Source organism: Columba livia, chromosome 3 (genome assembly GCF_036013475.1).
Source record: "Columba livia isolate bColLiv1 breed racing homer chromosome 3, bColLiv1.pat.W.v2, whole genome shotgun sequence".
Taxonomy (NCBI): Eukaryota; Metazoa; Chordata; class Aves; order Columbiformes; family Columbidae; genus Columba; species Columba livia.
The window spans coordinates 51,972,294-51,997,511 of record NC_088604.1 but is presented as its reverse complement, the minus strand read 5'-3'; the positions used below and the strand labels follow the sequence as shown (position 1 = coordinate 51,997,511).

Sequence of the window (25,218 nt, the reverse complement as noted above, 5' to 3'; positions counted from 1 at the left end):
TGCCTTGCCCGAAAGCATCAGGTTCATCTGATGAACAGGGAGCTCAAATGAAAGGTAATGGTGTGGTAGCTGTGGTAGTAGTATAATTATGGTGGTGCTTCAGGATTTATTGAGGATGTGTAAGTAGACAGTAGAAGACTGGGAGGGTAGGAACTCTCTCAAGAGGCAAGGTTGAGTCATGTTGGATGAAAATATGGATAACACACAAGTAGTGTGCGGTTAGAACTGCGAGTGTTTATTTTTTAGCTCTGAAATTTTTAGGAGGGTTTAGATATGGGTGACTTCAACAGATGGAAGGAAGAGGGAAAGGAGAGAAAAATAACATTTATTTGAGCTGTCATAAAACAAGCAGAGGATTAGAGGCAGCTCTGAATGAAGATGGAAAGAGGAGGAAAAATAATTCTTCATGTCAGCTGGAGTCAAGGAGGATCACTCAAAATTTCTTGGTGTCTCAGTGCCCAACTGAAGGACCTCAGAGGCTGCTTCCAGTGACCACAGTCACTGAATAGCTCCCTGCATTTTTTTCCAGAGATCACACATGACAGGACAGAGAGGAACATGTCCTGACATGCCCATTTTTGCTGCTTAAAACCTCAGATAAATAGCCTGAAAAGAAAATCACCGAAAATATTTCAAGCTTGCCTTTTGTCCAGAGGGTGTTGTTTCCGATACAACTTGGTTTCTGATTCTTGCAAAACCAGAAGTTTCACAGTTGGAGGGGAACCCAGGAGTTTAAAAGTGGCAAATGTGCTGACTTCAGAAGAAAAACACTTTTTTGTTGTTTGTTTGTTTGTCTGTTTTTAAAGAGGGCGGTTGTTGCTCCATGTGCTTAAGAGCAGCCCTGCCACAGACGTACTTTGGTAATTGCTCCCGCTGCCCACACCAGACACAAACGGCTTCTGGGCCAAGTAGCTGAATAAGACCCAGCGATATATTTTGAGGGTTTTCCCTTTTCAAGGGAAAACTTTAGTCACTTGGATAAATTTTCCACACACTTTGCAAGTGTTTCATTCAATTGGATGTCAAAATTATTCAGTGTCTCTTTGCCAGCCTTCTGCCTAGCGTGTGGAGACTTGTTTCTCCCAGCAGTACCAAGGGGAAGCATCGGAGCTGCTAGGGTTTTGAAGGGTCTGCAGGAGGATGCCCTTCCAGTCCCCTGTGAGAGGTATGTCAGAAATGCATCAATCTGTAAAAAATAATCCAGGAAAACTGTTTAAAATGTTTAAAAAACTTTTTCTTTGTAACTTTCTACTAGAGATAATGATCATGTTTCCCTCATTAAGTTCTCAGCACTCTGTATTTCTTCAAATTTTCTTTCTGAAATGCAAAAGCACTGTTCTTCTCAGTGGCAGCAAGAGCCGTCTTCCCAGCTCCCCCTCCATCAGATGCTGGCTCTGCTGCCTGGTTCTCAAGGGCTGGTTCTCAAACAGAAGGTTCAGAAAATGTGAAAACAAACAAAGCGAATATACAGGCGTTCAGAGATGTGTTTTGGTTGCCCATAGCACTGGCAGTCAAGGGTGCTTGGGAGACATCTGATAACTTTTCTGTTAAGCTGCAAGCCTTCAAATTGTTAACAAATATATCTGTAAGTCTCCACAAGTCCTGTTGATGAAATCTTAATTTTCTTATTAAGTGTCTAAATAGTTGCACAAATATTACATCTGTAAAATGGAATAAACCTGATTAGCATGGAAATATTTTTTGTAATGAAAAATTTATTTGCTGTTGTCCAAGTGTTTCTGTTTATCAATTTCTTTAGGGCAATGGAAGCATTAATAGTCACGCTGCTGAACTAGAGTAGTTATGTATTTGATCCACTGGGCTCACACTGCGGGAAACATCCTTGCCCTGAACGCTCTTGCTTCTGACCAGAAGTGGGATGGATGTCACAGTTCACCCCCTGTTGGAACTACCTGCGGTGAGTTTGCTGCTCTTGATCCTTCCTCAGCTAAAGGCAGGGGCAGAAAGCTGCTGTGGGTTGCCCGTGCTGATCCTTGTATAGGATCAGAGCTTTTGGGTTATGTGCATAAAGGCACCAATTCTTCTTGGTTTAATTTGTAATTTACATGGCTACGTATCCTTCTGTGCAAAGGATTCCCAATAGGTGCTATGACTTAAACCCTTCAGTAGGTACACACCTCAGATAATGACCTTGGCAACTTCGGGCTTGGAGCAGAGGAATGGACTTTCTATATGTGATAAATGGGGATTTTGTATGGCTGTCAGGTGACTGTTACCGCACAGTTTCCTGTTTATTTGATCTTCCTTTTTGTCCAGCGTGACAGTTCAGGTATTCTGCTCATTTATGACAGATGTGGGATGGCATAAGAGAATTCGGGGCGCTAGCAGAAATTTTTCAGATCTGAGATCTGTTGTGCTCTTAACTTGACTATTCTAAATCCAGGTCACTTATTAATAACTTTGGAACTGATTTTATGTTACAATGAAGGTCACAGGCACTTACACTATTTTAGCAAGACCGCTGTGTATTAGAGTAAGTTAATGTGTTTGTCCTGAGTGATTTGGTTAAATAGGAAAATGTATTTTGAGCTGTCTCAGTTTAATGCTATTTTCAAAATCAAAACTTTTCTGTTTCTTAGTAATGGTAATTTGTGATCACGATCCTAAGGTTTTTAGTGCTAAATATTTGCATTTGTATTTGGTGCCAGAAGGGGGCAGCAGCTTCCTTCAAATCTTCGACATTACCCAGACCTTGAGAAATGGAACCTTCTGTTTCATGGTTATTTTGTTTGCTTGTTTCTTTGGATTTTTTTGGATTTTTTTTTTGATGTGTGTGGTGTTTGTGTGTGTGGAATTTTTGGTGTATGTTGTGGGGATTTTTCTGTATGTTTTTTAGGTTTGTTTGTTTCAGATTTGTTAGTTTGCCTTATTTTTTTTTTTTAAATTTAAAAAACAGAAAAAACTTTATTCATTAGACCTATTTCTAGTAAGATGTGCTCTTAAGATAACAAATACCCAGTCTAGTTCACATCCTGTAGCAAGTACTTTGCAGGTGACACATCTTATGGTAAAAATTGTCCTCCGTGTCTGTCTAGCGTATGTACAAGCACACATGAACACATACACAGACAATTATAATTTCATGGATTAATGACTTTTTAAAGACTGCTTAAACATGCCCACCAATTACTTAAAAAGGAGTGCTCTGCTCTTTTATAAGATCACACTCAAGCATTAAATTTTTTATCTCTGTGGGCAGATTACATCTTTCCAAAGAAGGAACCAAATGCACCGATAAAACATGAAATGAGATATTGGGTAGGTTTGTAAACTCTCTTGCCTGCACTTTGCCAGTGGCCTTCAATCACGATATGCAACCAGCCTTGTCACATTCCTGGGATCTTTGCTGGAACAGAGGTTACTCATAGTCATGTCAGACTGTGGTGGTGGGAAGTGGAAAAGGGAGGTGATGCTTACATTTAGCTCTAGTTCAGTTTCAGACAGAAGCTTCTGGGTCAGAGGAAAGAGGAAGGTCAGTTCATGTTGATGCACTGTCAGCTTCGCTTTACTGTTGTTGGTTTCCAATGACCAGCAAATGGTAGCGCAGTCTACTGACCTTGTTTGCTGTTCTTAACCAGGTGATCAGTGAATTTGTGAGCCAAATGTTCTGTGGTATAAAATATTTATGTCCTTGATGCTGGTCCTTATACAGTGTGCATGTTGAACTATAAACGGGGTGTGGAATGTGACTTCATGTCTCAAGAAGTTACCTATATAAATGAAGTCTATACCCTAAAGGGCTAACTTTCCTGAATGCCATCTGCCAGGCATTTGTAAGATAGTAGAAAAGTTTTTGTGGCATTATTACCAAAAGCATGGCCCGCTTTGAATTATGGAGTGTCAAAAAAGACTTGTGTTGCATTTTGTGATGAGATGTTGGAAACGCTTGGTTATCCGCGGAAGAGAAGTTGCATGAGCTGTCCACAACCTGTCCACATATGACTCTGCATTTCCATATAACAGGCATGCTTTATCCAGGTCACCTTATTCAAATTTTATAAAACTGTCTGTCAGAACAGATGGTGTCACTTAAGGATAAAAAGCTTAGCCATAGATGTGAAGAAAAGCTGCCTCTTCAAGTGAGGTCTGCTACTGTGTTGTATTCTTTATCACCCCTGTCTTCTCTCCCTGTGTGACAGAGGATGTTTTGCAGGTTTGCGATTGGTGTTTTCAGAGGTCTTTACATTTTGGGGTGGGCTTGATTTGTTGCTGCAGCTCTGGACAAGTGGCAGCGTATCTGTGTGTCTCAGTTTGCCCTTCCATGCAATGGCTGCCTGGGCCACAGAAATCTAGATGTGTAAAATACGTCTGTAAAGACTGAAGTTCATAATACGTGCTCAAGGCATTAAATCGTTCAGACCAGTGGCTGGGTAGTGGCTAAGGTAACTTACTGTCTTTCTGCAGTCTTTTCTCTCCTACTTTGATGGCAAGCATCACCATCTTCTCTGCTATCTGCCACTTCTCATGGAGGAGAACTTATAATAAGCTCCCTGACACAGGTCAGGCTTCGGCCTGTTTCTATATTGTTTGTATGAAATTGTTCTTGGTGTTTATTTTAAGCTTAGAAATTTTGGATTACTTTTTTGCCTACCTTCTAGTAAGCAACGTGTGTGTGTTTTTAAAGTCTGTTGTGGTCTGTTGTTATCTGGTCTGGCTGAGAGAATGTCACAGTTTTTTAATAATTTGTTATGTTGTAAGTTTTCTCTCTCCTTTTAGTGGCTCAGACTCATAGGAGGAAATGCTGGCTATCCAGGGATACTGTTCCTCTTGAGGTAAGTAGATAACACAGATCATGAAGGGAGCTTTTCCAGTAAGGTCTGTTAAAAATTTTGTGTCCAGTCAAAATTACAGATTCCTGAGGTCAGTTCAGGGTTGTTAATCTAGACACAAAAGCCTTTAGTAACAGTACTGCATCATATATGTTGGCTTATGTTTTTTGCTCTGCTGAAAAACGATGTGCTTTAACTTATCCAGCTGTCTCCTTCCTGCATTTCTCTTTTTAGTACCTGTGACTGTATAAAAATAAATGGGATGATAATCTCTTGGATGTCACATGGCATGTCATGTGGGAATAAATAATGAATTAGCTCAGCCAAGGACAAGAAGTTACTGAGTAACCCCTGCATACTGTAGATGGCAAATGTTTTTCAGGATTTGCAGATGCATAATGTGAGGCCAAGCCTAAACAAATAGGGTAAAGTTTGAATTTAAAAGTCTCCACATTTTCATGCCCAGACTACACAATGAGATAGCAGAGAAAGTCAGATGTGAGGCATCCTTATGAGTAACATGCGTGTTCCCCAACTAAGGATGTCTTCCCTCTTTATCTAGCTTAGAAATACTTTATTTGACTCCTTCTTGTGTGTCCTTTATGGATGGTAAGACTGTACTAGCGGGGCTTCAAAAAAAGAAGCCCTCAGGAGATGTTTCTATTTTAAGTTTGGAAGTGATTGTACCAAAATGGCACCTTCCTTTTAAATAAGTGTGTTCCTTGAAACTCACTCAGTCTTCAATAACTCACAGGTATTGCTGCTGCTTCTTCACAACATTGTTCGTCTTATTAGCCTCACACAGCTGTGGGACGGTAATTTTCAGTATATGGGTATCAACAACACTGATGATTTTCAAATGAAACAATAAATTCTGCTTTCATTTACCCCATGCTGAACTGTCACAGCGGAGGTTGAAGGTCAGTACAAGCTTACATCATAGCTGACATTGGAAAGAAAAGAGCAGTATAGAATTTTTTTAATGGAAAATAATAAGGAAAAGAGGAATGAAACAATATAACCTTGTCATTTCTAGGGTCTGACTGATTAGGGGAGACTAGGAGAAGGCTCTGGGAAGACCTTATTGCAGCCTTTCAGTACTTAGAAGGGGCCTGTAAGAAAGATGGGCACAGACTTCTAAGCAGGGCCTGTTGTGATAGGACAAGGGGTAATGGTTTTAAATGAAAAGGGGGAGACAGCAGGAAGAAGTTTTTTCTAATGAGGGTGGTGAAACACTGGAACAGGCTTCCCAAAGAGGTGGTAGATACCCCATCCCTGGAGACATTCCAGGCCAGGCTCGACAGGGCTCTGAGCAGCCTGATCTGGTTGAAGATGTCCCTGCTCGTTGCAGGGGGTTGGACTAGATGAACTTTGAAGGCCCCTTCCAACCCAAACCATTCTATGATTTTACGACTAAGACAAACACTTGCTGAGCAAAGCTAACTTGGTTTTGGAGAGTGTGTGAACAGAGGAATACTGATGGATTTCTACGAGGTTACTTTTCAGTGGGTGCCTGATCCTGCAGGACTTCTGTGAGACCACTGACTCCTTTCTTAGAGATCACAAAACTCCTGCTCTTGTTTGTTTTTTTTTTTTTCTTTTTGTTACTTGCCCTCTTGAACTGAATTAGAATGCCACGGAGAAAAATTACCTGCTTATATTGCCTTCGGCAAAAGCCACACAAATAGTTGCACTTCATTTAGTTTTTATTAACTACCTCAGTGGTGAACTTATATGCACTCTTTTGAAGGTGTTGCTGGAATGCAACACAACTGTTTTAAGGTTGAAGTATGTTAGTGTGACTTAGTGTAAATAATGTAATTTTTTTGGCAATAGGGCTTCCTTGCTGTGGCTTTCAGATCCCTCAGAAATAGGGAGTGAGCCTTCATCTCAGATGATGGCAGAAATTGCTACCTGTATCATACGGTTACAAAACTGGGGTTTACTGGGTATGTCATGATAGAGCTGACCTGTGGCTTTCCCTTAACGCTTCTCCCATTCAGCAGTGGGTGTAGGTTTGCTCTGTGTCACAGGTGCAGCTTAGACCACCCGAGCACTGAAATGCCTCTGGTGCCTTCTGCACTTTTCTGCCTGGCCACAAGACCATTTTCTTCCAGTGCAATGGAGATGAGTCCTGGAGCAGCTCAGCTTCTGGTAATGCGTCCAGAGAGCCTGGCAATGACAGAGCGGTGCTGGGGAGGGTGCTGCAGTCCTTGCCATATGGCTGCATGGGATGGGAGTCTCTGGCACCACAGAAAAACAAATTGTATGTGTTTTAATGATAGTGATCCACCATTAAGCACAGTTGGGTGTCTGCTCCTGTAATGGGACCTACGGCCTGATGTTCCTGTCCTCTGTAGGGAATATTTCACGCCTCAGATGGGGCTCCACTAAATTCTGCCCACGGAGTGGAGAACTGCCAAATGGCAGTCGGTGGGGAAAAACCTAAAGAAAGTCAGCATTAAAATCTCAGTCTTCCTGGGGTTTAGCCACACCAGTAATGCAGACAAGCCATGTGATTCACAACCTGCTTCTAATGACTAGAATCCAACCTCATGGGTCTCTTTTTAAAGAATGAAGCAGGGTTCCCTCATTTATTCAGGTGTTAGAGGCGTTGCTGTGACCACTGCCATGTTAGCTCAGTGGTTACAACCCTCATCAGATGCAGGGGATGCTGCTTGTCCTCGGTGCTAATTCTGCCTTCCCCTATCTGTGCAGAAGCTGCTGTAGCCAGGGGGCTGCTGGACTGGTTGAACCCACTCGTGGTGGTGTCTGGAGAGGGAGGTGAGGCCAAGTGCTTGATCCAGAGAGAGGCTGTGAAAGAGAGCAGATGGTGCTATGAGTGAGGGAGTAAGACATCCGTGGAGCTGGGGAAACCCTAGTTCCAGTCTGCAAGTCAAGGGCTGATTTTAATCTGTTGCCTGTTGGATGTAAAGATTCTGGGAGGTACTAAGGCAGGGCTTAATATCTGATGGTAAAAGTCTAGAAACTAAAAGAAATAGGGAAATACTATTTAGAATTACACTTAAGAGGAAAAAAATAAGCTTTTGTGTTGAGTGTTAGAGAGTCACTTGACAGAAGAAATAAGAATTCACAATCTCTTTGCAAGCCTAAAGAGGTGAGAATATTTGTATTTTTGCTGTGGTGTTTTGTTGTTTTCTGTGGGTTTTGGGGCGGGGATTGTTGGTTTTGTGGCTTTTTTTTTTCTTTAATATAAGGCACTACCAGGAGCAGATGCTAAACTGTCATTTCTGGTTTTCAGTTGTAGATAGTGTGTGTCACCTTTTACACCTTCTTACCTCAAGAGCCTTCTTCAGTTCCCTCGGTCAGAGACACGAGCAGTTGCATTGCGTGACCCTGCCCCTGGCAAAGCCAGAGGTTTTCCGTCAGCTGCAGCTGGGACAGGCAGACCCTTAGCACCATGATGGGTTAATATTTAACCATCTTGTGAACTCTGGCTTGGTTTTACTGTTCCAGCCTACTGGGAGTGCCTGCTCAGGAAAAGAATTCGTTATGGAAATGCTATTGAAATTCCCCATTGACCAGCCTCTACTCTCACACAATCTCTAGAGATGTTGGAGAGAGACTCCAAGCTAATGAAGCCCTTCCAAGCATGTAAATGTTTCAGAATGGAGTATACTCTAATCTTCCCTGTGGAAGGAAGATTTTTAAATTGTTATGTTTCATAAGACTGCCTGTGTTACACTTGGTTTTGATGGTCAGAACAGCCCGGTGCAGGTGAGTTGGACTTTGATATACCAGTATGTGAGAAACAATTCAGAGGAGGAATGTGAGGATGAGCCACTACCACTGTGAAGAATCAGGCAGCCCCCTTTCCTTCCCACACTAGGATTTAGCATCTCCACCACCAGCAGGACAGACTACACCGGTAGGAAGTTCCCTTGCTTATCTGCTGCTATGGTCACTAAAAACTTCGTGTTTCCCAAGCTGAGGTGGAGAAGCTCAAGGCTTTTTATCTTAGCCGCCTTCAGCAGTCACTCAGACATGAACCATGAACGTCACAGCAGTGACCAGGAACTGTGAGTGACTGCAGACCTGCTATGCTGCTTCCATCCCTGTCAGCACCAAGCCGCCATAACACAGGGAGTGAGAAGATGCTTAGGGATTTATTTTAAGCCACCTTCTGGAGTTTTGTGGGGTTGGGGGGGAAAGGGGCCTTAGGGATGAAAGCAAGGTGCAAATTGAGACCAAGCTTTTTATTTGGCTAAGACAGCTGTGTTAAGATGGATTTTAATGGCAGCAGAAAGGGGCATGTGCTACCAAGAACCACTTGACGTTTGTAGCATGCTGCAGATGTGCAAAGCATGTGGCAGGGGCATGCAAAGAGATTATTCTCATACAAGCAATGTCATCTGCTGCCTGCTCCCCCTGCACTGCTGCATTATCTTGATGCCTCATGATGTAGGCAGGAGAACTGATTACTGAACTCTGCTTGTTTGTGAAGTGACAAGTCAGGCTTATTAGCTGTGTGGGTGGAGTATTGGTTTCAGGCTCATCAGGAGGGCATCCTCATCCTTCCCTCAATTATAAGCATCCAGCAGCAGGGTTGGGCACAGAAGTTTGTTCGTGGGCGCTTCTTCTCTAGAGCTTATGGCTAGAAAAGCCAGGCTAAATGGGGCACTGAGAGAATCTTTTTTTAGCCTCTCACACTGGGGCTGTGAATTGCAGCCGCGCAACTGGCACTTTTGCAGGGCGTAAGGAACGCTCCTTCCTCACCCTGTGGGATGTGTGACGAGAGTGGGTGAGCAGCGATGATCAGCCACCGAGTTAAGTAGCAGGCCTGTGTGACTGATTTACAAATACCAGTGTTCTTTATTTACACAGACATGTAAACAACAGAAGGTAAACAACACCGCCCAGCTCGGTCTAACAAACAGGCTGCTGCTGTTTCACTTCGGGACCTGAGGTGTTTTAGACATTTCACAGAAACCGTATTGACAGCAAACACAGGAAGGCTACGAGCTTACCTTGACTCTTTCTTTGCACGGGAATCGCATGCATGGCGCGGCAGCCTGAGGGAACGGCACCACTTGAGGCCACAAAACAAGCATGCGCAAAGACCCCACTAAGAGCTTGCCTCAGGGTCAGATATGGCTGGAGTCAGCAATCCTTGTGAGTAGTATCGCTGCAACTAGTCTGTACTCTGACAGCACTTGCCACGCAAGGATCTGCAATCACTTCGTGAACAGACCACAAATCTTTGTTGCATCCTTTGCAAATGATCCCCAGTTTACACATGAGAAAACTGATGGCCTTCAGGTAGCAACTTTCCCAGAGCTCAGGTTGTCTCGTTTCCTAACCTTGTGCTTTAAATATAGCACCATCCTTCCTGGAAGTATACCACTTCTTGGCATTTTAGGACATGCTTTTGAGTTCAAAGTGACGCTCCAAGCACTGCAGGTAGAAGGGCAGCGGACAGTCCCAGTCGCTACCAAAAGCTGTTTTGCTCCAATGACACCTCTGCTGAAAGAGGAGCCAGCCACTGTGCGACACATTGCACCCATCCCCACACTTTTTCAAGTTTGTCCAAACACAGAATTAAGGGTAACATTAGCTGCAACACTATTTGAAAACAACTGTGCTGATCTGCTGTCTTGCAAATTTTGCTGCAACAGTAAGCCATACACACACTGCTTTACTTAGTCAAAATATTTCAAATAGGAATGTTACACTAAATTTGCAAGACAGAAAAATACCTAGTGGAAGGATGAAAAGTTCAGGAAGTTTGCTGCTTTGTGCCAAGGAACAGATTTGGTTACAATTTAGCAGCAAAAGCATCAGCCAGGACTTGGACAGGATTTGGTTCTCATTTTGGTTCCACACACACTTCCTGAAAAGTAAAACCAGACTGAAAGCATTTGGTTTGTTTTTCATTGTTTCTTTTTCTATTGCAGAGTGATCACCGTGGCTTGAACCCAAAACTGGTTTCAGCCTTTCTACCTGTTTCTAACATGAATAGCAAGCATGTTAGATCAGATCAAGCATGTAAGAAACGCTGCTAAAAAAGCAGATGGGAAAGTGGGTTTGAGCACAGCATTTAAATGCTCAGCTGCCTTCTCTTGTGCATGTCATGCTTCAAGTATTTTTACTTCTTCTACCCTCCCAATAAGAACTACAGTGATGCCCTGTCTTCAGTTATCATAGGAAAGGAGATGAACCACCACAAGTGTAGGACACACCATTTACAGATGCCAGTACAACAGCAGGTAAAATAAAGTCAGAGAAGGAGACCTGTTTTTCTTAAATAGGCATTTCTGCAATCCTTTCAGTCCCCCAGGTGAAAAGGAAACTTAAGAAATTCTCCTTAAATAAAAGCTATGTACAAATTGCACACATTGCAAATGGAGCACTGAGATCAGTCACAGAAAATAAGATGTACAGTCTTCACTGATAACATCTCTCTTGCTATAAACAGCGATAAACAGCATATGCTTTCTTCAGATGTCAGAACCCAGCAAGACTGCAATATTATGTACACAGGGCTTGTTTGCCTTCTGCCTCCCGCAGCAGAGTCCCTCCAAACTCTGTTTTTGCTGCAGTAAAGCTGTGCGGCGCCGATCCTGCGCGCCGCATCTCCCCTGCTCGGCAGATCACAAGAGAGCTGTCATTGCTGTCTGGCTGATGGGTTTGAGGCAGTCTCTGGGCGTGGAGTAGCCCTCGCTCCCGGGGGCGTTGGGCTGAGGTTTCTGGTAGTCCATGCTGTAGCTCACGGAGGTCAGAACACCGTTAACTTTGGGTTTGTCATAGTTTATGACACTCTGGGGTGTCTGATAGTCTCCGTTCCTGGTGTCGGTCTTACAGGAACTAGAGAAGCTGCCTGCAGGAAGGGCATGTTTCTGGGATGAGATGACAGGTACGTTGTAGCCATTTTCAGAAGGGAAGTTATTTTCTCTTGCTACGTGCCGCTCTATGATGGGGGTGGCGTATTCAGGCTCTTGGCTGGTCAGGGGCAGAGCATATTCATGCCGGTTTGCTCTGTGCGGGCAGTGGTAGTGATTTTCAAACTCTGCACTCCCTCTTCTTCCCTCGTCTTCCGTGTCCATGGGTCTAAAAGTAGATCCTTTCCGTGTTACCATCCCAGTCCCAATCATGAGAGGCTGCTGATAATCTAAAAGGAAGCATGAACTGCTCAATAAGGCACAGATTATTTTATGTATTCAATACTTATGTTTTGATAAGTACGTTATGGTGAAAAATGACTCAGTTATTGTATCAAATATGTGGTTATCAGGAATGTGAGGAAACATTGCCCCAGCACAGGTCCTGTAACCTCCTTCAGCAAGCGTTGCAGAACATGGCAGAAGCTCTTCCATGGAGGAGCTTCAATCTGACATCCCTTTTCCTACTCCCTCCCTCCCTTTTCCCACATACCCACCCAAATAAATCAACTTCATTTCTGGAGCTTACTCAAAAGCCCTAAAAAAGAGGGAGGTCAACAAAATATTGGCAATGAACTGGACAAAGGACATTGCACGAAAATAAACAAACAAGAAGCTCTCCAAAACCAGTGTCCCACTTTTGGAATAATTAGAATGCCCGGAGGATTCTTAACGTGCCCTACCAAGTGATGGTTTTATTTAAAAGGCATCTCGCAGTAGCTGACTGACAAGAAGGATGAAGTTAGGCAGAACGGCAGCCAAGGGAGTCAAGGGAAGCGTGAAATGTGCTAAGCCGGCGCAGCACTGCTGTGGGTGCGCGAGGCGGGATGAGCCGTGGGAGAAGTCGGACCAGCACCGCTGGAAGAACCAGGTGACCACCCTGGTCAAGGGGGACAGCAGGGACAGAGCTGGGGATGGGCAAATGATCCAAGCAGGAACAAGATGAGATGGAGAAAACGTGTCCTCAAGAAGAGAATGTTTGCACCTCTAGTTGAGGCGGATGCCAGGCTGCCATGTAGAAAAGAGATCTGGACTAAAAAGGTTTTAAAAAAAAAAATCCAGTAAAACTATTATAAGAAGATTCAGTGTTCTAACTTTCTTGCTTTGGTGCTAGTGACAATCTCTTCCAGATACATACGGTGGCCTGAACAGCTCCACTAAGTAAGTGACACTGCTAAAGTATCAAGTTTTGACGCAGGCGCTAAAGCTCAGTTTCTGTTCTGGCATCGTGGTTCATCTGACATGAGCGTCAAATTCGATCCCATATGTCCTGTGAATCTGTTTGGCAGTTCCTGGCTGCTTCCCAAAATTCAGCATGTAGGGTGAAGGTGTTATGATATTTCACTAAGTAAGTGGTGCAGCTCTTCCCGGCGCTGTGGCTTGGGATGAATCTCCCTCGCTTGGGATGAAACATCTCAACTCGTTCCTGGCTGCCTTAGGGATTTGAAGGGGTGGATTTTTGTGTGGCATGTTAACCTCTATGCACATTGCATATCTGCAATTAAATTATTAAATGACACACTTCTGGGCTGCGTTCCTGTTTTTATTTGACGTTTCTTAGTTTTTAAGGAGACTGTAGGTGAAATGCTACGGCTGGGGAGCTGTCTGGCCAAACTGGAGAGTTAGGGGTTCTCACACACTGCAGGAGGGGAGGATGGAGAGAGCAGAGGCTCCTCAGACACAGCTGGGGGAGCTGGATAAACCATGATCTGTGAGTATTAGGAAACAGAACTTCCAAAACAGTAAGCAAGCTTTACTCACTCCCTTCATGAAGTAAAACTACTTTATAGGTCTCTGCATATTTATCTTGAAAGTTTCTGTAAAGGTTTGAAGCTGTCTTTGAAAGATATCCAGGGTAGCATCATATGGAATTATAGTAACCATCCATTTGTTTTTTAAAGTATTTCTCTGCCAAACGCTTTGGAGAAATTCTGAGGAATTTCTAAGTTCTGGAGGCTGGCAACAGCAAATTAATCTTTCTGGAAGACTGCTGATCACTGATCCCGTGAAATGGCTGGTCTCACTAGCCTTCCCAGACAGACTAAACTAGGCAAGGATAAGATATGCTAAGAGGATGAATTAAAAAAAAAATATCCCTTTGGGATGCAAATAGTACTGATGTGGGGATTTGCTCTACCCAAACAGTGACCCGGAGCCACGGCAGCACAGGAGAGAAGCACTGTGGTTGTTTTTTTCCCTTCTCTCTCATCTACCCACTTCCACTTCAGGGAGCCTTGTCTCCAAAACAGTTCAGGCACCAGGAAGGCTGTGCAGGGATCTCAGCACAACTTCCAGCTGGGCATGAAATCCAACTGCAAACCAACTAAGCAATTTTTCTATTTGCTCAGTAACAAGGGCCATTATATCTTGTTCCATTTCCAGAGACATTTGTGTTTAAGTAGAAACACAAAAATTAGTCAGCAAAGCCAAACTATCCTATCTGAGGCACATTCTTGCACTGCATCCATGCCTGACTGCCTTCAGCTGCAACTATTTCAGAGTCAGGAAATCTTTCCCAAAAACTCCAAGGAAGATTTTCAAAAGAGTGGCGTGGGTTTTTGTGTATGTGTGTGTGTGTTTTGTTTTTTTGCTTTGTATTTGTTTTGGTTGGTTGGTTTGGTTTGTTTTCTTCTGCAGTGGTATATTTAGCTGCCTCACTAGAAGTCTGGGATGAACAGAGATAAATCTGTTCCTGGGCCTCAGCTTGTGTGAGAGCTGGAGCTTGTAACATTGCTGGCCTGTCCCTCTCCATGTCACCTGCTCTGCCCAAAGAGTAATAAAAAAAAGGCATTGTGGGGGGAGCAATTATTACCTGCCATGTCACTGGTGACCAGATCTAGTTTTTGTGGTGTCTCCTTCTCATTATTATAGCTGATGGTAAATTCAGTTGACTGATGTCTGGTGAAGGGCTGCTTGATTTGTTTCCAGCAACCTATGATAAAGAAATAAAACCAGAAGGCTCATCAGCAAGTTAAATGCTTACGATCAGAAGACTTATCAGAAAGTTTAATGTTTAGTGTACTCATTGCCGTAAATGTATTAAAGTAGTTAAAAAGCAAGACTAAAATAGGCTGTTTGTAAAAAAAGCCCCTAAATTTTGATGGCGAAAGGGAAAAAGTGAATCAATTGGAATTTCCAAGTGAAAATGAAACCTTATACAGGATTTTCTAGGCAAGAAGGGCTCAAAGTCTGTGGGTTCCTGCACTGATGCCTCAAACTATAGCAGTAAAATACCAGCTTTAAATCAGTTACATGTTTTGCCATTATGTGGCAAAAATAATGCTTAAAATTTCCTTGTAGACAAGTATGGTTTTCATTTCCTTGGTATCTGAGCACCTGCACTCATCAATTAATTTGTTCTCACATCTTTGTGAGACAAAACAGAAAAAATCCACAGTGTCAGGCACTTGCCTGGAGCCTGTGACAGGAGGTCTGTGGAGTGATAGGTTTGGCTCCCAGCTTTCTAAGTCCCCAGCCTGGTTCACAAGGGCTTAGGAGCTTGATTTATGAAGCACACATGCAACAGATGAACTGACTGGGTAAGAGGCTATCTCAAATTTCTTGGGATTTGTCCTCATTAGCAAGTGAGAAAGGATTATGATGTGACCTTGAAAAATCATATTAGCAAAATATGGTGTTAAGTACAAATTAATTTTCTAATGAGGGCAAGCTGCAGTGGGTAACAACATTCCTTTCACTGACGTCAGCACCTGCTGAAGGATGGGATTTTGGAGATGAGCTATTGCAAGGCACTTGTCAAGAGACATGTGAATTGCCCAGTGGTTTCTTTTTTTATGGAAAGCTGAGGTTCAGAAGGATATTCCTCTGTAGAGTTAGCTGGCCAGGAAAAACAGCTAAACCTCAACTCCCAAGCTGATGGGAGACCACACTCTAATAAAGTGTTATTGAGCAAGACAAAGAATATACTTCACTGGGTTTTGCAGGCATCTCCTAAAGCAAAGTCCTCAAGCCAATCCCCTATTCAGATTTCACACATGAAGTGCAATTCAGTATTATCAGGCATAACAAATACAGTCCCAGGCAGGGAGGGCAGTGAGATGGAAATATTAAAGCCATAAAAAATTATTAGCCCTTTCTCTCTTGGAGACAGGCAATCCCCTCTGCTGTGGGGAAAAGAAAAGGAAAGCAGGATTTTTCTGCAAAATAGGTATTTTGGAGGAGGGAAGGAAACAGAGGGCACCTGGGAGCACTCTTACGTTCTAATTTATGCGCTTTGTATAATAGATCTTTTTCTAATTGCCTTTCTGTCATAGAAACCAAATTATACTGTTTCTCAGGGCACTGTGGAGGATGACACAAGTGGGACTATTGTTTGCCATTTCCCTTGTATGAAGAGGTGAATTTGAATGAGGAAACGTGGATGCTCTTTCATAAGCGTTTCACGCTTAATTGCTTAACTCCCTTCCCGTTGGCCCAGTGGACAGGACAGGACAAAGTACACGATTCTCTACTAACCTGATTTCTGAGCACTGGATAATCCGTAAGAAAGTCCTTTGGCTTCTCTCCTGCAAGGAGAGGAAAGCATTTATAAATATCTGCACATAGAGCATTTCAGCTTCATGCCTTAGCTCCAGCAGAGAGAGCCTTTGTGTTTAGTGGCTGAGGACAACACTTCAGTTTGAGTTTCTGGAGGCTGGTGTCTACTAGAACACAAGGCATGCAACCCTGGGTTTCGGCATTTCATTTCATTTCATTTCATTTCATTTCATTTCATTTCATTTCATTTCATTTCATTTTTCCCCATCTGTATGCAAGCTGTGACTGCCGGTGTTCAAATTTCTTGTGTTCACAAGGGCTTAGGAGCACTCATCAATCTGATGTGTCCATGTCTGCATGTGTCGCTCCAGGTTATGTTTTGGGTCTGCTCTTCTAAATTATTCGTCTAGTTTATAGATTTAGTGGGAATCCAGGGCAGAGCTGGGTACTGCTAGGGATGAAGCAACATCACCAGAGCATTGCTTATACTCTCAAATCCCCAATGGCTGAAATAAGCATTTCCTGCTCTACATGCAAGGGACATCTAGCAGGAACCATAGCAATGCTTCTTCCAGCCCTCTGACTTCTGAAATGAAGAGGCTCAGTTCTAGCTGCTTTCAGCCCACTATGTTAAGTGCTGGAACTTAAGGGACTGGGAAGCAGAAATATAATGGGAGGAAAATGAAAGAAAATGGTCCAGAGAGATAGCTCAAATCCTCCCTTCACTGAAATTTTACTTGGCTTTGGTGTGGAAACTGTTCCGTCTTTGATGTTTTACAACTTGGTATTTGTGTGTATATGTAGGCTGAAGAGAGCAGCCAGTGACATTGGGCTGTAAATGGGCATGTGCAGTTCTGACCCACTTTACCTTAGTTTTGGTCAAAGTAGGGGAGATGTACAGTGAGAAATACAATTTACAGAGACACAATGTGAGTTCTACTTAAAAGGAAGACTGCTGAACGGTATGGATTTCCAGCTCACTGGTAAAGAGACTCTGGAAAGAGGGCACGTAGGTGGACAGGCTAGCTAGGTAGCCACAAATGCCTCCTATGACAAAACCCAGTATCTTACTTGCGTAGAGCTGCACAGATGCAAATTCCAGAGAACAGGAACAGACACAGCACGATGAGGATGGGGACAATTATAGCTGTAAGCTTTAAGCCTGCATGAGAAAAAAAAAGGATACAAGTTTAAAAGGCAAATTACTCTGAAGCTGGTAATTTTTACTACAGAGAATACAGTGGAAGGTAGATATTCTTGCAGGAATGCTTCTTGCAAGAGAGCATGAAAACTATAAAACTGCAAGACTACTCCTCAGCCATGGTTGGTTGCCATGTACCTATGTGGAACAGTGTCAAGACAAAAGAGTTAAATATACTTTCTCAAGGGTGACACTTGACTTAACACCCATATGCATCCTTACAAAGAGCAGTTCTTTCTTACTACACAGTAGGTAACTTTTAAAAAGTCACACTGTTTTTAGTTGCTTATAGAACTGCCAAATGAAGCTGCAGCTTTACGTGCCGAGTATCTGGCTCATGCTGAAATGGCTGAAACATTTCAGTCAAAATAGTTCAAAGATTTCCATGAGCAGAGCTAGGGAGAAACCTGTTTAGCCACTGTTAAATTCTAACACAACATGGTTTAGAGCAGGGATTTGAAAATTAGCAGTGGGGTAGCTCTTATGTCAGGAATGTGCTATTTGCTCTTCCTACAGACACTTACCAGGCTGTGAGAATAATGTAGTACACCTGTCCACAAGGTATTTGCAATTTACCAGATGAAATCTCAGTAGATTTCATTTTCAGTGAACATGGATACAATTTACCCATTCTGCTGCACAGATAAACTGAGCTTGCTCTTAGCAAGAGTCATGCAATTTCAGAAAAGCATTTTTCTTACAGTGATCGCTTCTTACAACCAGTTTTTTTATAGAGACATTCCTGCAACTATCAGCTACCTAATGGGTAGCAGTGTTTGGTGTAGTGGCTCTGGTAATTCCTGCCTGGATATGGGTCCACCAAACAGTCCATATAAGCAACAAATTTTGTTTGTTTGCTTTTTAAGATCTAAGAATTTAGCTCCACAACATTAAAGATGAAGACTGCAAATTCAGGGAGAAATACACCAATTAAGGTTGTCTGCATCCCCATGAACACAGGCATTATGGAAGAGTGTTTAATTATGCAACTGTGTACTACTGAATGCTGCAACGAGCTGGGGACCTGCTCTGGGAGGAGTCATGGTTGTGTAGAGAGAAGATAGCATTTCTGTGATTACAGGTATTACAATAATTACAAAACACTGGGAAAAGGTGAGGAGGAGCTCCTCCAAAAAATGCTGATGAGTGCTCACTATAGTCCCTCAAGCCACCTACCAAGCATGACAAATTTGACAGGGAAACCAAAGCCTAATGTTTCACACATCAAGAAAAATTAAGGCTTTCAATCTCTTTTTGTGCTTAAGACAAAAGGAACTTATGCTCCTCCCTCTTCTCTCTGTTGTTACCCTTTATTAAAGTCTGATGGGAAAACAGAAGTTTTGGTTTGTGAGGAAGTTTGAAGGTTACTTAGTCTGGGCTGAAGACATGATGCATCCTAGGGAAAATGCAGTGCTAGGTGGCGTTACCCAAGTTAGTCTCTTCTGATGGGATGGGCTCCGTAACGGTCCTGTCTTCTTTTCCTAGGGAGGTTTCCGTGCTTTGGCTTGGTTTTTGCCACATAGAATGCGTAAACGAACTATTAGCTGCAAAAGAGAAGGGGGTGTCAGTGGCACCATGGTGGCACAGGGGGCTTTGGAGGCACCGTGCCTGGGGAGCGCTGCTTACCCCATACCTTGCATTATTCGACAACCCATCAGCTCGAGCTTCAATGCTATTCTTTGGTTCCAAGTTTGAGGGACAATTCGCACATAACGGGCCACTATTGGAGGGATGAAGTTATTGCGTACTATGTCACCAGGGTTGGAGTTGCCTTGGAATACCTGCAATGAAATTAAATGAAAGTGTGTTGTTTGCTCCATTTAAAAAGTCTCTTTCTTCAAAGTGCCCCTGACATCCAACTTGAAACGTTTTCGTTATTCTAAAACTAAAATATGTTGATAATGTGGGATGCAGCCACAAGATTTGTGGAATTGAGACCCCTGGAAAGAAATAATCTTTTTAGTTCTAACAGATGATCGCATTTTACTGTTAGCTCGGAGAAGAAAGATTATCACTCTGTTTCAATTCTGTGTAATTTCTAGTTAATGTAGGCTGGTATAATGCTAGTTTTTGATTTAATAGCACTGCAGCACCCTTATTTGGGCAAAAGGGGATAAAAATATAAAAAGAAAAAATGGAATTGAAATATTTCTAGACATTTTAGTAAAATGGACAGTTTTCTGAATCAAGTTTGAGGAGTGACTATTAACTATATGGTTGTGTCTCCTTTTCCCTGTACTTACGCATTATTTCCCAGAATCAGTTCAGCCTATGTACAGAACAGTAATCCTTGCAAAATTAGTTCTTAGAGATGCTTTGGCATGATGTAGGAGGAGTTAAAAGCCTGATGAGATAGGGAGGTGAGGTCAGCATATCTTAGATAAAATGCCAGACCACATGGGGTTCTGATGGGACAGGTTTTGTCATGCACCCTAGCTGAAACTGAGATCATATACAATACTTCTGTAAGATTATTTGTAAATAACAAGTCATTGTGAAAAACTGTAAACCAACAGACTTTAAACAGCCATCCTTCACAGTTCAGCCACTACTAGGCTGATTTTTCACTTTTTGGGCCAACACCTCCTAAGTTGAATGTTTAAAAAATCGTAAATCAGTTAACGTTGTGCAGTGAAATTCCTTTCCATACAAGCTACAGAAATCAGAGCTAGTAGGAAATCCCTCGACAGTTCTACCAACTTATTAAGAACTGCCTTCAGGAATGAGAACCAGGTAGAGCCTTATCCTGAGGAAAACTGAGCTCCCTTGGAAATTATGAGTGAAGGTGTGACTTTGGACACTGTGGGGGTAGGGAGGGCTTTGGGTGGGTTTTTTTGTTTGAGAAGAAACATGAGGTGCTCAGGGGAAACTACCATCAGACAAACCTGTGCAGCACATCCTTTTTCTGCAGAAACTAGTTGCACTGCTGTTATCTGTTCATTGTTAAAGTCACTCAGAGTCTGTGAAAGCTATTGTGTGGACAAGTATTGTGGTGTAATAACATCTATTTTAAGTTCAGTTGCATCGATTCCTAACACATGTAGGCTGTGCCTACAGACTTGTGTCAGTAGAGTCCCACCAGCGGGGGGTGGGGAGCAGTGCAGTCTGTGGTCACCGTAACAGCCCCAGCAGAAGCTTGATCCACTGGTGCAGCCTCACCAGCAGCCCTGTGCTTTCACCAGAGTCGATTGTGTCACTTGCTGGAGGGTTAGGTTGACTATCCTGGTGCATCTGAAGCTGGATCTCAGGTTTGCTGGTGCCACACCGACCAATGCTTCTGCACTGGTACAGCGTTCCTAGCATGGGCAAGCCCTGAGCTGAGCTAAAGACTTGCCCAAACAGCCTGTTGTACAGCTTTAATTACACAATTTTTTAAAAAGAAGAATACAGACATACACATCCCTCCTTGTGTGTGTCTCACAACTTTAGCAAACCCTGGATAACTTCCTTGTCTCAACAAGCTCTCTATCTGCTCCATGGCTGTAAATTACACTGGTGAAGACAAACCAAGTCTAGACAGGTTTGAAACTCCTAATCTTCCTTGACAGTGAAAGTCTGCCCTTCAACGTCAAGGCAGCGTATGCATGGTTGCTCTGTGTTTTTCTATCCCTCCTGCTTTCCCTTACCTTTTCTTCATTGCTCAGAATCCCTTTGTAAGTTCTCCATTTCGAGTTGTTATTTTTGTAGTTCATTGTAAATGTCTTCACGTAGAAGTTGAAATTTGGTGTAGTGGAGCCAGAGCCAGTGGTCTTAATCCCTTTTAACAAAATGCAAAATACATTTTCATTTGTTAGGTGTCTTTTTTAAAGGAACATTTTCAAATGCAAACATAGAAGCAAAAACTATTTGGAGGATTTTGCCTTCAAATTCTTGGTTCATTTTTTCAAACTATGTTGGAATTCTGGGGTGGTTACCGAGTTTAAAAGTTGGGTGAAGAAAACTCCAAAAATGACTCCAAAAGTGATAATTGCTTTTTGATATTATGGTCCATATCATCAGTCTTTACATCTTTAGCAGCAACTGTAATTTACGTTTCTACAACTAAACCAGGAACTGGAAACAGGAATCTTTTTTGCCTGGGCCATTATTTCAAAGGCTAGGATTTTAACATTTTTTTAATATTGATTCCAGAGCTGCATCATTTAATAGGTTCTAAGCAATCGTTTATCATCCATTCAGACTCTACAGGTCCCTGTGTAAATGTTTTGTTCGGAACCTACAGTGTGTTGACATCAGGCATGCATGACAGTTGAGTCCAATCCTATATCCCTATAGGAAGACCAGTCCTATAAATAGCCATGATTTCTTAAATATGAAAATAGTATTTCTCAATGCAGAACATTTCGTTACATTTAATGAAAGAAACACTGCATTAGTGCATTATTAGCTTTTCAACTGCACTTAGTTTCTTGTCCAGCTGAAACCCCAGCTTCTAAAAACCAGACAGTGACATACCTGTTATTCTCTTCTTCTCTCCCAAGTCTATCTCCAACCATTCACGATTGCTGCTGTGGTTAGAAGCCCAAGACAAACCAGGGACATGAAGCCAAGCCTTGTCAGGAGACCACTGGAAGAGCTGCCCAAATTCATTGGTCTCCTCCCAGTAGGAAGATGCAGTAACCTGGCTCTTGGAGAGGAATCCCTCTTCCAGACTGAGAGATTTATTGCAGCCTAGGAGTCCCCACACAGACAGACAGAAGGAGTTATTTTGCATTTTCACAGCGTATTCTTATATTAGGCTAGAAACATATGAAGACCACCCACAACAGCAAAGTCAGATGTTGCTTAATCTAGTGCTAGCCTGATGCTATCCATTAGCGGTGGTGTTTGCCAGTCAATTTGTAGTGGATGATCCAGTACCAGAGCACTGCAGTCCTTCTCCTTCACCAGTTTAGATCCTACATACATGATACCTGCTGACTACGTTTGCTATTTTCCCCTTTCCATTTTGTTTTTTAACCTCTGCAGTTTAGTCTCAGTCATGTGAAAGCTTCTTATGTTTCAGAAGGAAAATTTAAAAATATAATATTTATGTTTCGAGATTGGCTTTAACTATTTTTTCTGTACCAAACATTTCTCAGATGAAGGCACTGTACTGAAAGGAACACTTTACTGTAAATATTTCATGATTCTCACCTGCAATTAGAGCTAGGAAAGTTACTCACTAGAGAAGCTCCTTGATACGGCTGCCAAGAGGTGATATCACAAAGATAATAGCTGCAGGTTAAGTATTATGAACTCCACCAAAGAACCCACAAAATTTCTGCACATCAAGGTTCTTCAGAGAAAAGAGGCCAGTGGAGTAAGGTTTCAATGAAGTTAAAAATAATTCTCTGGCAATTTCAAAGGCCTGCACATGCTCTACAGTTTTCAGTGGAATAGTAAATGATTGTATCTATCTCAGATGACTGAAATATAACTCAAATGAATAAGAGCGAACTTTTCCCCCCTCTTTGCTATGTTCTATGCAAATGAACAGCTTGACAGATTAAAGACGCTTTTGCATCTTGGAAAGCCATAAACAAAAACCCGTTCTGTATCAGTGCAATGTAAATATATTTTCATTCCTCTCTGTGTTTTCGTTCTCTTCTTGTATAATGAAGATGGGATTTATAAATGTCTGAAGAAAAACTGCTTTCATTTTCTGCCGCCTAAAGTGCATAAAAACAGGATTATCTGATTGCCATTTTTCATACGCTGGCACAAGAAATGTAACAGCAGAATGCTATTTCTGTTTCTCGTCTATGTGCATATGACCTATTCTTATTCTGCATTTTCTTCCTAGCTTGCTTCATGTATCTTCAATTTTTTTACTCAACTTGCCAATTTTAAAAAAATTGCTGTCCTAAAATATCCTTCCTAGACACTGCCTGACATTCTCCTGATTACTTTTCAAAAGTTTTACAGAAAATACTTAAATAAAAAGGTAAAATCTGAATAGCTAAAAGCCATTATTCTTACCATTTGAAGTAAATATAAAGCGCTTATCTGACAGCGATCCTCTGTAAGAAAAGAAAAAGGCAATTCAGAAGGCGGTTACGGGAATGCCAAGGTACAGTTTCAGAATCACTGTTTATCTAGCAAAATATCTCTGGCTGGGTAGCTGCTTACTTTGTTGGCTGGTTATCTGCCCCAGATAGAGTGCTCTTGGGCATCTCTCACCATGATGGAATCGAGATAGTTATTTTTAATGGTTTTGAGCGTTTCTTTTGATTTAACATGGTGAATGGAGTTAAATCGAGTTGGTGGCCAGTCACAAGTGATGTTCCCTAGGGCACAGTATTGGGGCCAGTTCTGTTTAATATCTTTATCAGCTATCTGGATCAATGGCCTGAGGCCAGTTGTTCAAGGTTCAACAAGTCCAAGTGCTGGGTCCTGCACTTGGGTCACAACAACCCCAGGTAGCGCTACAGGCTCTGGGAAGAGTGGCTGGAAGCTGCTTGGCAGAAAAGGATCTGGGGGTGTTGACTGGCAGCCGGCTAAACATGAGCCAGCAGTGTGCCAAGGTGCCTAAAAAAGCCAAGAGCATGCTGGCTTGTATCAGAAAGAGTGTGGCCAGCAAGACTAGGGAAGTGATTGTGCCACTGTACTTGGCACTGGTGAGGCTGCACCTCAAATCCTGTGTTCAGTTTTGGGCCCCTCACTACAAGAGGGACATTGAGATGCTGGAGAGAGTTCAGAGAAGGACAACAAAGCTGGTGAGGGGCCTGGAGCACAAGTCTGATGAGGAACAGCTGAGGGAACTGGAGCTGTTTTGTCTGGAGAAAAGGAGGCTGAAGGGAGAACTTACTGCTGACTACAACTACCTGAAAGGAGGTTGTAGCATGGAGGGTGTTGGACTCTTCTCCCGAGTATGAAGAGATAGGACGAGAGGAAATGGCCTCAAGTTGCACAAGGGAGGTTTAGATTGGATATTAGGAAAAATTTCTTCACTGAAAGGACTGTCAGGCATTGGAACAGGCTGCCCAGGGAAGTGGTGGAGTCACTGTCTCTGAAGGTGTTTAAAAGACATGTAGACGGGGTGCTTAGGGACATGGTTTAGTGCTAGGACCTGGCAGTGCCAGGTTAATGGTTGGACTTGATGATCTTAAGGTCTTTTCCAACCTAAATGATTCTATGATTCTATGAAAATGACTCTTCTTCCCATCAGCCTGTTAATCTTGCTGCGCACTTCTGCTTTTCTCCTCTGCACAGACCAGCAATGTGAGAGCATTCAAAAGAACCAGGAATTGGAAAGCTAACATGGCCTGAAGCTACCTGTGGTGCTCTGTTCCAGCACTGGGCCCAGGTCTATTCTCACCTACAGTAGCTTACATTAGAGCAACTTCACTGAAATCAATTACTTTCTATCAGTCTAAGCCCACATCTAGTTTGAAGAAAATCCAGCCTTAAGCACTGTGAAAGAATTACACTTAATGGTGACTAAATTGCATCAGCTCTGGCCATTCCTATTTGAGCTGCAGGTGTATCACAGCCAGACTGAATGACATGTACTCCTTGTTTTAATCTGGGTGGGAACTGGGTCTGTGATAACCACAACCAACAGGAATGGTTCTTTCTGCTCCATTAATACCACCACATCTATGGCTCCCCTTTTCTTCGTCTTGACATGAACTGCTTTGCTCCAGGAGCAAAGCCATTTCCTGGGCCACTGCACACAACCCTACACAATGCAGGACAAGATAAAATCACTGCTGTAAGGAAAAGCAGTGTTTTCCTTGGTCTCTCATGGAGCCACTTTCTGATTCCCAAAAAGATGCCCCTGAGGTTTCGTTGCAGAATGGATGACTCTGACTGGCTGCCTAACAAAAATAAAAGCCTGGGTTTTAAT

General features: G+C 42.6%; 1 protein-coding gene and 1 long non-coding RNA gene across 2 annotated transcripts in view; one reads left to right on the top strand and one right to left on the bottom strand.

Annotated features, from left to right (window-relative positions):
- Positions 1 to 802: 802 nt before the first annotated feature.
- Positions 803 to 25,218, top strand: part of LOC110362578 (uncharacterized) — a 42,670-nt gene continuing 18,254 nt past the window's right edge. Inside the window, exons 1-3 of the long non-coding RNA XR_002420035.2 lie at positions 803 to 1,165; positions 1,760 to 1,918; positions 4,738 to 4,793. This is a non-coding gene — a long non-coding RNA (uncharacterized LOC110362578). The remainder of the gene's footprint in view (positions 1,166 to 1,759; positions 1,919 to 4,737; positions 4,794 to 25,218) is intronic.
- DCBLD1 (discoidin, CUB and LCCL domain containing 1) overlaps positions 9,601 to 25,218 on the bottom strand; it is a 49,858-nt gene continuing 34,240 nt past the window's right edge. The window contains exons 7-15 of the mRNA XM_065056737.1: positions 23,349 to 23,389; positions 21,843 to 22,058; positions 21,014 to 21,144; positions 19,021 to 19,168; positions 18,815 to 18,931; positions 17,258 to 17,348; positions 16,166 to 16,215; positions 14,502 to 14,621; positions 9,601 to 11,919 (exon numbers count right to left, since the gene is read on the bottom strand). Coding sequence (XP_064912809.1) covers positions 11,402 to 11,919; positions 14,502 to 14,621; positions 16,166 to 16,215; positions 17,258 to 17,348; positions 18,815 to 18,931; positions 19,021 to 19,168; positions 21,014 to 21,144; positions 21,843 to 22,058; positions 23,349 to 23,389 — 1,432 coding nt within the window. The 3' untranslated portion in view covers positions 9,601 to 11,401. The remainder of the gene's footprint in view (positions 11,920 to 14,501; positions 14,622 to 16,165; positions 16,216 to 17,257; positions 17,349 to 18,814; positions 18,932 to 19,020; positions 19,169 to 21,013; positions 21,145 to 21,842; positions 22,059 to 23,348; positions 23,390 to 25,218) is intronic.